This window comes from Candoia aspera, chromosome 9 (assembly GCF_035149785.1).
Source record: "Candoia aspera isolate rCanAsp1 chromosome 9, rCanAsp1.hap2, whole genome shotgun sequence".
Taxonomy (NCBI): Eukaryota; Metazoa; Chordata; class Lepidosauria; order Squamata; family Boidae; genus Candoia; species Candoia aspera.
Window position 1 is genome coordinate 19,192,570 of NC_086161.1, and position 13,164 is coordinate 19,205,733.

The window sequence follows — 13,164 nt, forward strand, 5'->3', positions numbered from 1 at the left end:
TTCTGTCCTTGAGACTAGTAGACCCTGTGTTTCTGGATTTACAGTATTTCTACCTGGCAACCACTTTTAGAGTACTTGCTTGTAATAGAAAAAAAATGAAGTTTTGACTTTGGGTTTAGTGATTAAATGGCTTGTTTTAATAGAAATAATGTTATGACAGTTTAATTAATGATAAGAGGCTAGATTTGTAAATTCATCTATATCTGTATTGGAGAAAGTCAGAAGTCACTTTCTGTTTCTGTTTTCTCTCTATTGACACTTCTATAGTTTTTTCTTTTTTCTTTAGTTCAGTTTTCTATCTATTCTGTACTTGCTTTTTTGTATCTTAATTATACTTTGGAAAAAAATAATAAAAGTTCTATATACAAAAAAAGGAAACTAGTAGACAAATGTACTGTAGAACAAGGCTAATACATATGCATGTTCCTAATTCACATAACTTACATGGTTCATACAATCCAGAAAAAAAAAATTCCCTTCTTATTATCCTTGCCTCTTTCCTTTCTGGAAGAGAAGCTAAAGGTGGTAAGATGCTGGTTAAATAGCAACTAGCCATGGCTTTGCTTAGTTCAGTAATGATGATTGCATCGGGTTCCTTCAAACCATAAGACAGAAGACATTATTTCCAATTACTTCCAAATACCCCTTATCTTCTGTTGCTTTTGTGTTACTGCTTTATGATGGTGGATGTACTGATGGTGAGCAGGAGGGGGCCCCTATCCAGGGGGGAAAACGCATGCGTAGTACTGAGGAATTAAGCAGCCACTCAAAGAGACACAGATCAGACCCGCCTTGACTTTTGGGGGTTTATCTGTCCGGGTTTTCCCACGCTTCTTCAGTTTGTTAGGATTTTCTGTCTTATGTAGCAGTAATAAAACACTAGAGACCTATTCCTTGTCTCAGCATGGTTCCTGACTGTTAGGACAGTGAACATCATGAGAAATGAATTGGACCTCTTTCTACAATCACAAATGAGGCTTTGTCTACAGACTTCATAGTTCCTTGCCTTGGTGGGCAAGGCCAGTCACAAAACACACATTTACTAGACAGCAAGCTAGCTCCCCAAGGTGCTGTCTACTGTCCCAATGAGTCCTTTATGGATCCCAAAGTAAGTTCTGCATTCATTCATTCATTCAAGAGATTTCTATGGCCACCCAGCTCACTCACAGTGACTCCAGGTGGCTTACAAAAATAAAACCCCAAATACAAAACCCACTGCACCCCCATCCCTCTGGCAGCAACAGTGCATTCAAATGAACCACTTGATGGGCTCCACATCAACCTGGGATCTCCAGGCCCACTGGCAAAACCGTGTCTTCGGGGCCTTTCAGTGGGGGCCAATCTTACCTCTGCAGGGATGATGTTCCACAGGGAGGGAGTCACCACGGAAAAGGCCCTTCTTCTTGGTCCCACTAGATGGACCTCCTTAATGGGTAGGATCTGTAACATACCCTGCCTCCGTGATCTGATGCTTTCCAATATCCAGCTTCCTGTTTAAGTTTTTTTTTAAAAATGTATCAGGGGCAGGGAGACTGCTTTGAACCAAAGGAGGTGTCTTTGGGTATATTGAGGCCTATGAGCACAATATTGCCTATTTTGGTCCTAACTGCAGTCTATATTTTTTTGTATGGATCAGTGGGGCAACTTGTACTGGAGAACCAATGTAGGGTTCTCTGCTGAATCTAAGCCTCGGTGATAACTGGTGGCCCAGCACTCCCTCTTGCCCTAGGATCCTTTGCGTTATTAATCTTCCCCCCTTGCACCCTTCTCTTCCCCCATGGTTTTGGATTGATGTGCCATCCTTTCTGCTTTCTAGGGTCGTCTGCCAGTCAAATGGATGGCCCCAGAAGCCTTGTTTGATAGAATATACACCCACCAGAGCGATGTGTGAGTATGTCTCTGGCTCCTTAAAATAGATCTATAAAGAGCTTTCAGTGGAGCCTCTCTGTTGATTCCCTTGACCTCGTACACTCTTGTGAGCTGGGTAGCAGATGTCTAAGTGTCCCATACCTTCACCGCCACCACCCTTGTTCTTTGAGTATCCTTTTCCAAGCTGCAGACCCATGAGCGGCAGATAGAGTTTTCAGTGCCAAATAAATGCGGGGAATGATGAACTTTCTGCTCTCACTACCTACTCCACCTTCTACTCCATGCTTTAGCTCTAGACAGGACGTTTGGGAAGTGTGCAAGAGGTGGAGAAAGGCTGCAGCTCCGATCTTCACTTTCCTGCATCAGCTATTCAGCCATCATGCTCTCACCGTGTTAACTCATGTCTCGCTATGCTTATGGATTCCCCTTGAAGCTTCTAGTCCTGCCTGTCTAATTGGAATCACATTCTCCCTTCCCTCTTAACCTCCCCCCACCAAAAAATAATATATCTATATATTTGGTTGCAGATCCCAGGCCCCTTAAGCTTTCTGGCATCTTCAATTAAGGCTGGTATGCTGGGGGTTATTCCCAAAGGTGGAATACACCAGATGTGATCCATCTGAGCTTAATGAAATGCTAATTTCTGTAAGCAAGAACAGTATTTTCAGTCTGTATTACCTGGCGACAAGGGTTGGTCGGTCTAAAATCTGTGTTGGCTTCCATCTTGTTGCCAGGTCAAGGGTCTCCTTTTGGTATGTTCCTTTTCAGCACTGCAAGTTTACTTAAAAAATAACAACAAAGACTTAGTAAGTCCATAGACTGTCTACCACTAAATAATAGCCACTGGGGACATTCAAGAGAGAAGGTAGTCTCCTCCTTGTCTTGCTCATGAACTTCCCAGAAACATTTGGCTGGCTGCTGTATAAAACAGATGCTGGACACGAGCGACCCATACATTCTCAGGGCAGGGGCCCATCAGTTTTTCCTTGCAAAGTTCAACAAGCCATACATCATGATAGCTTAATATTTACCCATTCCAGCCAGATTCTGTGGCTTAACCAGCCTTGCACAATCTTCAACACTGCCAATCACCCGAACTGCTTAATCACAGTTTGTAAATTCTTTTTTTCCAATCCTGGCTGCTTTATGATCTTTGGATGCTGCTCTTTTTTTAAAAAAAATCGCCTAAGTTGTATCCTTTTTTTAAGGATTTTGTTCAGTAATTCTGTTCAGAGGCAATTTAAAAAAACAACAACCATAAAACAAATGGTGCCATGATGCAGAAAGATGGGGATATGGGAAAGAGAAAGGAAACTACCCTGGAGGGGGGTAGGGGGTTATTTTAAGAATTTTAAAACAGAGAGATTTAAAAACAATGTACGAAAGTTCAAACAAGTCTTCCGACATATAGGTGGGGAAATGCTGATCTGGTTCAGGAGAGGAGATGCATCCTGCTGCTTCCCTTCTTCCTTTGAAAGGAAGGTTGATGCTAGATGAGGTGGGGTAGATCTGATAGGTGTCCCCCCTAAGTTTTCCTGCTACGTGGATGCTGGGGATGGAGCCCTGTGGATCTGTATCATCATTCCACCAGACAGGGAGAAAAAGAGCGCTGTGCTGCTTGTATCTGCTGCAACGTAAAGCATGGTGTGTGTTGCATCCTGACCAGGTGGTCCTTTGGTGTCCTCCTGTGGGAGATCTTCACACTGGGTGGTTCTCCATACCCAGGCGTGCCAGTGGAGGAGCTGTTCAAACTGCTGAAAGAGGGGCATCGGATGGACAAGCCCAGCAACTGCACCAATGAACTGTGAGTGCCCAAGGGTGGTGGCTGAGGAGGGCAAGCTGCATACCCAGCATGTAAAGGCATGCACCAGCCTTGGCATCTGGCGGAAGAGGGTTTGCAGCTCCACTGACTCTTCTCAGCTGCTCCCAACGTGCCATTACCTTGAAAAACAAAGGTCTTCTTAAAACAAATTTATGGAAATGAAAATCATTTTTCACTCCTCCTTGGCTCAGAGGCCTTTTCTTGCTGCTTCGAGATGCTTCAGCTTTCCAGAGCAGGAGTTGGTCATTTGCAAGTGAGAAACGAAGGGGGCTTTGGCCAACCCCTTCCTGGCAGACGGTTCTCTGAATTCTGAGGCTGGTCTGTTTTTAACATGAGTTCCTCTGAGATGCTGCCAAGTTTGAGAAAAAGCCTCATCAAGCTCAACAGCCCGGGCATAACATCACAGGTTCCCTGCTGGCTGGCCGAGACTGAGCACGGTGATGGTCAGGCATTCAGTGTTATTTCCCAGCAGCACTGAAAGCCTGGTGTAATTCTACATTGAGCCTGCTCTTCTATTTTTCTGCTTGTTTCTCTCAGCAGAAGTCTTTTCCAGATTAATGTAGAGTAAGGCCTTTTTTTCTAATTCAGTGTGATGTCTTGAAAGGACCTTGTTCCCTTTCCAGATTGTCCCAACTAATCCAGCTAATGATAGTTATCAATTAAGTTTATTTAATTTATTCACTGTAGACACTGCCCAGCTCTGAACTGACTCTGGGTGGTGACAATAAAACCAAACAGAATAAAAATACAATACAATAGTTATGAAAGAAATTAAAAAACAAGGGCTCCCCCCCCCCCAATGTTTAACAGCTCACACTGTCATGGAATCTTGCCATCTGCACAAATAAACCCATTTCTGGTGTTGTTTCCGTGGTTGGTATACAGAAAAAAAACTTCTCAGAGGGGTACTAGATTTCAACAATATGACAATCGTTTGTATGCATGTGTGTTTTTATCTCTCTCTCTTTCACCAATATAAATAATGTTTTTTCTATAGTTTTTAAAATATAAATCTTTTAAAGAAAAATAAAGTTTTAAATGGTAATTAGTTAATCCATCAGAGGTTAATGGAAGGCAAAAAGGGGTGGAATCTTAAAAAAAAATTAACAGCAATATTTAAAAGAAATCAAGTACTATCTTATTTCCCCAGTTGGAATTCTACGGTACAATTTTTTCCTATAAAGAAAATCATTGTGATCCTACGTTTAACTGGGTTTTAACTATGCTGTTGGCCGTTCTTAGTTTAACCAAGATTGATATATGGCACTGGTTAGCAAGACAGTGCTCAAAGATAGCAAAGTGCCCAGGAGATTCCAAATGGTGTCCATAAAAGTAAAGATTTTTGAAAATAGCCAAAATCTGTTTTCACCTGAAGTCTCATCCTACCCAGATGGTGATGAAGGCCTTAAAGATGTTCTCCCAGGCCTTGGGTAGGGTGGATGGAACCCAATATCTGGCATGTGTTGGCATATGTTTTGGTATTAAATGGCCAGATTTTCCATCTTGTTCATTTGTTTTGTATGTTGTGAGTCAACAGAGTCAGTCTGGAGTCATATGGCACCTAAATTGAATGAACAATGAATACATGCACGTGTTGGCATTTTCAGGCAATTGTTCCCTTTTTAAAATACTGTCCTTAAGTTGGGGTGTTTTTAATGTGGGGTGTGAGATCATGTGATGGTGTCCAAATCTGAAAAGGTTGTGGGTTTTGCTGGTTTTAACAGCTTGGATGCAGGCACATTCATTGTCCTCTCTTCCCAGGTACATGATGATGCGGGATTGCTGGCACGCTGTTCCATCCCAACGGCCAACATTTAAGCAGCTGGTTGAAGATTTAGATAGGATTGTGGCCATGACTTCAAACCAGGTAAAAGACCCCAAGAGCCCATTTTGCCCTAATTAGGCCATTGGGAGGTCTTTGCTGGTTTCTCGTGGGATGTAGATGGGTAGAGAGAACAAATATGTAGGACAGTGATGCAGAGTGGGCAATGCAAAATCACAAGTATTAGGAGCCAAAGTATCTGAGTTTTTAGGAAGGTTGCTTTATTTTCAAAATTAAATTATGACCATTGTAGAGTACAAATTACAGGTTTTGTATATTTTTGTCCCAGTGTAGCAGGAAATCATCTACAATTTTTAACAATGAAGTCAGAGGGGTTCTGGGGCTAAAACAATTGCCTGATGTCTACAGTTAGCCCTGCTCTGGACTAAGTAGCTTATTCGAAGCTGGATTCTTAGCTCCAGCTTGGTCACTATTGTGGGTTTTTTATACTTGGCTCCTGAGTGGAGAAGTAGAGATTCCAGCTCATCCATACCGTTGCATGGACAATTTTAAGCACTATTGACCCAACTATATGTTTTAGTGAATCCCTGAACAAACAGAAGGTGACACAACCTCTAGATGGCACAGAGCTAAACAGAACATTTTTCTGCAAAACCACTGTTTTCTTGTTTTTAGCCTGTAAATAACTGCACCTAAATTCATAAGTGTGCATTCAGATTTGCAGAAAGCTGTTGACTTTTGTACCTTGTTCAAGAGAAATTACATCAGTTTCAGTTCATTTAGGGATTCGTAGAGAGATGCCTAATTTGATGCACGCAACTGTAGATGGGAGATGCACCGCAACAAACTCAGTTTTAGTGTTTTCAGCCTGTTTGGGGTGACTAATTCCCTCTTCCTCTAGCTTTGTCCAAGTTTATGTCTCCAAGATCCTTTCACTAACTGGTGTCCCATGCTATTCTCAACATCGTTGTTCTTACAAGTCTCTCATTCTCTTTAGGAATACCTGGACCTCTCTCTGCCATTGGACCAGTATTCTCCCAGTTTTCCAGACACTCGCAGTTCTACCTGCTCTTCTGGAGAGGACTCTGTTTTTTCCCATGATCCCCTCCCTGATGAGCCTTGTCTTCCCAAGCACCCACCTCACCTTGCCAACGGTGGACTCAAAAGGCGCTGATGCTGCAACATCTGTGGGACTCTTCTGTGCATACGAGTGTGACGTGTGTGTGTCGTTGAATGAATGGGCGTGCGTATGTGTGCACACTCTCCATCCAGCTGGGCTGGGGGGGAGGACCACCGGAGGGCAGCGAATAAGGAACTGCCAAAAGTCCATTCCAGGGAACCAAACCCACACACCACCATCTTCTTCAGTACACTGCCATCTGTTGCAAGCCTTAAACCTTCTAGAGAGGTGCTCATAGAAAATCAGTCTTGTGATTTGGGGTGGGAAGCAGTGTCTCAACAAAAAAGGAAGATCCAGATGTCGCTTCCTAGGAGATTCTGGGGTGGGGGGGGTGAAGAACATTCCTATGAAGATGAGAGCCTTTCCTTTCTTTTTCTCATTCATAAATCCAAGCTCCCCAACCTCTAAGAGCTCAGAAAGCAAAAATCAAAGCTGCTGTGTGTGATATTACCGGTGGGCAACAGGATACTCTAAGCTGAAAAGTCTTTAGCATCTGCTGTTTGAGGACCTGTTGCTGTCTCATCCAAAGGTGGAATCCACACCCACTACAACATCCTAATTCTGGGAACTTTGCAGTACAACTTTCTGCAGACTGAACAGAGAAGGCAATCCCATTGTTTCTGACGTGGCTTGCTTCCAAGCCAGCAGGCTTAGGAGCGCACTGTCCGTTCGTCCTTTGCTGACCAAACCAGAAAGTGAGCTACCACATCGTACATCTTCACAGCACTGGCATAAAATTTAAAGGAGGCAGCCCAATGAACCCAGGGCTTGGAGGTTTTCAAACAAAACAAAGGAAATTAAAGAACTTGTACATAGCTGCAACAAAATGTATAAATATTAATTATATATTTACATGTCTTTTTTTTTTAAGGGTGGTTACCAGAGATAATATCACTCTGATAGTAAGTTACTAGTGACTGGTAGGTATCAGTTGCTATAAAAGGAACCCAAACAAATCATATATTTTGCTACTTCTGCTGGTTTTGCTTTTTTTTTTTTTTTTAAATTATGTTCTAAAACTTTATTTTTCAGTTTAGGTACTTCAATAAAAATTGCTGCTTCAGTTTTATATGGGATTATATCGAATGGTGGGTTTGTTGGTAACCAAGCCTTTGAGGGAGTTGTGAAATCTTCCCCATCTCCTGCACCCACCTTCCCACCCTTAGCCTGTGGGTTGGCCCCTTCTTGGGACCTGGAGTCCACCTCAGAGGCCCTCTCGCTCACTCCCTTGCTGTGAGAGAGAGAGTGATGCAAGGCATCATGTCAGGCCTGAAGTCTCCTGAAGAATTGGGGTTAGGAAGCCCAGGTTCTGCATTTTACCAGTAAGAACTTACAATAAGTTCTTACCAGTAAGAACTTACTCACTTAGTGTTTTGTACTGGGGGAACAAGGTTGCCCAAGCATCCTGTGTGCAAATTCTCCAACACGTTGTGCTAGATTGGCAGCTTTGAATGAGTCACTCTTCTTCACCTGGGTAGTGCCAAAACTCGTTGAGTGTCTTATCTGAAGCCACAGGGACCTTATTGTAGGATGCTTTTCATTCTCTTAATTTCTGTCTCTGTTTTGAGTTGTAAGAATTACCTAGCCAAATGTTCGGTAACTGTCCAGTTTTTCCAGTAGCAATTTTGGGGGGGGGGGTTGGGGGGGAGAGGAGCTCCCCAAACTGCAAGGCACATCCTCACCACTTCTTTGTCTTCCTTTTCGATTTCTTTATTTGGTCGTAGGAAAAATCTAAGTGATGTGTCACTATTTTCTCCCCCCGCCCCACCTTTTTTTTTTCCCTAGTGGCCATTTGAGAACTAAAGCCTTATAGAAGAAGGGGCTTCTCCAAGTTACAAGGAACATCTCCACTTCCTTTTCTTCCAGCATCACTACGTTATCCCAGCCACTAACAAACCTGTGCAATTTGAGCCATGTGAAATGTTACCTTCCTAGTGCTATGAATTCATCTACCAGTACTTATTACCAGGGGTGTCCGTTGGGGGGTGTCGAAACCGTTGAGTTGGCAGGTGCAACTGCATGATCAAAGCCGAACCCTTTGTTTTACGCATCAATCGCATGGTCATGACTGCCTTTTTGACCCGCTCTGTGGATGATGGTGCCCATTTCCACCTTCTCTGCAGAATTAGTGTAACAGTCACTTCCAACACTCTCAAGTTCCCTCCTCTCCTCTGTTCCTGCCATCTTAGAGGCATGCCTCCCTGGTACCCTCCAGAACTTTTGGGGATGCTGCTCCCAGAATTCCCCAGCTAACATTGGCTGGAGAATTCTGGGAGTTACAGCCCTATATTTCTGGTGTCCCCTTCCTGTAACTGTGTAACCTGGATCCAACACCATTCATCCAGTACTCGAAAGCTTGTCCTGCCTTTGTATTGAATCAGATGAATTACGTTTTTAAAACATTTCTGTATCAAATTTGGAAGTCTTGTAATTTATTTTTTAAAGGAAATAATTTTAATTCCTGGAACACTCTCGTTGCCTCCCTTTGTGTGCCTTCTTTCCAGAATCTATGGCAAACTGGAGAATAAATCATACCTTTATGTCCACTTTAATTTCTTTTCTTCAGCACCCAGAATGTCTGCATTTCAGCCTACAGTTTTGACACGTTAAATTCACAGGAGCTTGAAAAGCTGACATGAGAGTGAAATTGCCATGTGCTTTTGCAAGGTGCATTCTTTTTAGAAGGCATTCCAGAACATTAATTACCTATTTTGCTGATGAAATGAGTCCCAGGGAGAGTCAGTCAATCCACTTCAGAGAACATACAGGCAGAAATCACTAAGAGTTTCACACAGGCAGGATGTGCTATTAAAGAATCAAGTACCAGAGTCACAAGGCAGCAGACAGAAGCTTAATGTACACAACTACCAGCTTGGTATGGCTGATTTCAACTTCAGATTGCAATTCAGAGCCCCAAACATCACCTAGAATAGTGTTTCTCCAGCTCAGCAACATGCTGGCTGGGGAATTCTAGGAGTTGAAGTCCATGCCTCTTAAAGTTGCTGAGGTTGAGAAACACCGACCTAGAGAACGGTAACTGCAAATAGAGTCCTGAAAATTAGCCTGACATCATCCTGGAAAACACAATGACTGATGCTGTTTCCTATTGCTGGGAAGGGTGTCTGGGCAAGTGCATAGTTACTGATGTTCATTTTATTAATCTAACTTTTTAAACATTGTTTCTGGAAGCAGACATAACGGGGGGAACATGAGACCCACTTTAGGCCATGGTCTAAATCAAGCTGCACACGTAGAACTGATGTATGGCCACCTTTCGTAGGAAAAGATCAGATGCCTCGTGCATGAACGGTGAAGTCCTGGCCCTGCCTGTATCTCCTGAGACTTCTGCAAGGAGACTTGCTGCCAATCTTTACTCAGCCTGCTTCCACCTATTGACCTCCAGAGCAACCAGTGATGGAGCAGCCAGCTGAAGTTTACAAGGCATGTTGCAAATGAATGAATGATGGCCAGGAAGGAACAGTGACAAATGTAGAGGCAACAAGAGTGCAAGGCAACAGGACTCTGTGCAAGGGTCTCCTTCAGTCAGGAGGAATCCTTCCCAGTTCACAGTAGAAAAGGAGAAAGCATTGGATCTGTTCGAATCCAGAGCATAGCCATTTCTGGACCTCCTTGGCTTAGTGGAGAAGCAACATGGAGGAGGAAGGTGGAAGAAAAGGGTGGAAATTCCAGACACCCTGGAGAGAGAGCTGATGTTGCTGATGCAAGCTTTTCCATAAAGGCATACCAGCAATGGTTTGTTCAGCTCCAGCTGCAAGTAGGTAGCTCAGCTTGTTGTTTCGCAACCTCCGGATTAGCTAGTCCCTTGCTTCCTTTGCAGCAAAATAAAAGATTGAGCCCATTGCGTTACTACACACAAAGGAGAGGGAGAAGGAAACCTGTAACAAGCACCTTCAAGGGCTCAGCAAATTTTGAAGATGATTTGGATGAAGTGTTTTGGACCTAATGCCAGCACAGGCGCTCTCTGCCATTTATTAAAGCAGCCTGACTTTTGTCAGGCTCTGTGAGTCCATGTGAAGCTCACAGAGCTGTAATTAACTTTGGGTTAATTATATGGGAACAAGCTGATCCTATGAGCTTTCCTACCCACCCTCCCTAATGTCCATGATTTGATTAGAAAATAGCATTTATTATTACATTTACGAGAAAAGTACAGAGCACCCAACAGTATCTATGTGATAGATTGAGCAAAGAAGAGTTGAATGCCCCAGTGTCTCCCAGTGAGTTCCAAGATCATATGGAGTTTGCACCCACTCAGATCTCCCTACCCCTAATCCAAAATTTCAACTACTATCCTACCTGCTTTTCTGTTTTAAGTTAACTGTGGTTAATTACTATATCCAAGCACAACATTGTGGTTACTCATAACGGTGGTGTGACAAATAAGCCAATTTCTAAAAGTCTTGCCTCTTCCCCAAAACCATAGATAGGATGAATCAAAATGCTGAGTTCAGGATGAATCTTCAGTCACATTTAACTGACAATGGAAATGCAGACTTCAAGGCTGTTTGCAGTTGAATCAGAAAGAGGGAGGGCAAGTGGGGAGACCTTATAAGCTTCTGTCTCATACTGTATAACAAAATTATAAGTAACATAAATACAAATAGCAGCTGATAAAAACAACCCACAATGACACTAAAAATCATCACAGAACCAAGAAACTGGCTCGCCCACGCCATCAGAGCCCCAGGCTCAATGACAAGCTCAGGTCTTTAAGATCTTACAAAAGGTCAAGGTGAGTTTGATCTCCAGGACAATGATGTTCCAGAGGTGGGCAACATGACAGAGAAGGCTGTCTTCCTGGGTCCTGCCAGATGGCACTCCCCCACGGATGGGACCTGGAACATGCCTCTCCTGCCAGATCTAACAGGATGGGCAGATACCACTGGGGAGAAACGGTCCCGTAAATAACCCAGACCCAAGCTGTACCCAATGCAACTCATGGAGCAGAGGTGTCACGTGTGTCAAATGACAAGCACATATAACTGCCTGCACCATTGCATTTTGCACTAGCTGAAGCTTCTGAATACTCTTCAAGGACAGCCCCATATAGAGCACCTTGCAGTAATCCAGTCGAGAGGCAACTAAGAAAGGCCATTGCAGCTGAACCATCTAAGTAAGCAGATCTGTACTCAGGAGAGGAGACATATCTTGGAATGTTCTCATGGTATGCAAGACTACCAAAGCATTGCACTGAGTCAGATAATTAAAGTAGAAGTATAGATGGGGTAGAAAGTTAAATAAGAAACTGCTGCACCCCAGTTCTACCACCCAGCACTCACACCTTAATAATAGGGCCATACATGCTCCTACAGTAATGGTATAGTACTTCCGGTGTAATTTGCCTTGGGATATTTTTGGTGAGATTTAATTGTTGTGTTCCATCTAGCATCCAAAATGCTGCTGTTGCACCAGGGCAGATCTGGACAACACTAGTTCTGCAGGTTCTGCTGTCAGCAACCTACAGTATCTAATTTGATTTGCTTCCACATAGATTCCACCATCACATTCTTGAGAAATTCTGAGATGATCTGAGTCTCTTCCAATCCTGCACCCTATTTTGTTAGGACTGCTTATTCCCTCAAATTGATGTAAACCTCCAGAAGGGCCAATATCCCCATCTGGGAGCTGTGTACCCCTATCAATGTTCTGCAGAAGAAACAGAGACTCTTCAATTACTTCTGACCCTCTGGTTGTCTCAGCAAATACAAAAAAATTAGCCATGGGCTGCCAAAGCCAGATGTTTTGGCATTGCTCTGTGCGTTGCTTTTATCTTATGAAATAGCTTCATCTCAGGGACAGCTGGGCTCTAGTAACATCCTGAAATGTGACCAATTGAGCGTGTAACTTTAACTGCCTCCCTGTTGGACTAGGAGGCATAATATCTCCCTGGGTAATGGGCTGTGCATTCACATCCCTTGGGCATAAATCTGGCTAAACATGTAAAAATCTCAGCTGGCTACTTCAAATTCCATTTCTTCCTAGCTATTTTGTCAGGTAGATGTTTTATAGCTTCTGCCATTGCACAGCTAGACCTAGTTCTTTAGTCACAACAGTGTTCTTGACCAGAAGTTGGTTCTTCTACTGTCATCCACAGACTTGGAAGCTGAGTCACATTTCTGGAAGCTTTGAAATCAACCAAGCTCCAGAGGGTTACTCATATCTCTGACAGAACACCTTTAGGATAACAGACCACAGCTGCTTCTGTCTTTCACAAAACCCCAAAGCTTTCTTTTCCCTAAAACTGTTTTCCCTAATGGGTATAATTTATATTAGTTCAATAGGCACAGATAGCCTTGGCTTGAACAAGTTAACTCATTGGTAATGAGAAGGAATCACTGGTTCTTTTTGCTTGCCCTTTTTGGCCTCTGGATCCTGGATCTCCATGGATCTCCAGAATCTCTGGCAGAAGGAGGTCTTTCCCCAAGTTGTTATCTGATTCTTCAGATCCTTGGTAAATGATGAGAACTGAAGTTTCTGGGGAAGAAATCC

At 43.2% G+C, this 13,164-nt stretch overlaps 1 protein-coding gene across 2 annotated transcripts in view; it reads left to right on the forward strand.

Annotated features, from left to right (window-relative positions):
- FGFR1 (fibroblast growth factor receptor 1) overlaps positions 1-9,200 on the forward strand; it is a 90,194-nt gene extending 80,994 nt beyond the window's left edge. For both annotated transcript variants that reach the window (XM_063311208.1, XM_063311207.1), the window contains exons 15-18: positions 1,817-1,887; positions 3,536-3,673; positions 5,453-5,558; positions 6,472-9,200. In XM_063311208.1, coding sequence (XP_063167278.1) covers positions 1,817-1,887; positions 3,536-3,673; positions 5,453-5,558; positions 6,472-6,648 — 492 coding nt within the window. In that variant the 3' untranslated portion in view covers positions 6,649-9,200. The remainder of the gene's footprint in view (positions 1-1,816; positions 1,888-3,535; positions 3,674-5,452; positions 5,559-6,471) is intronic.
- Positions 9,201-13,164: the final 3,964 nt, after the last annotated feature.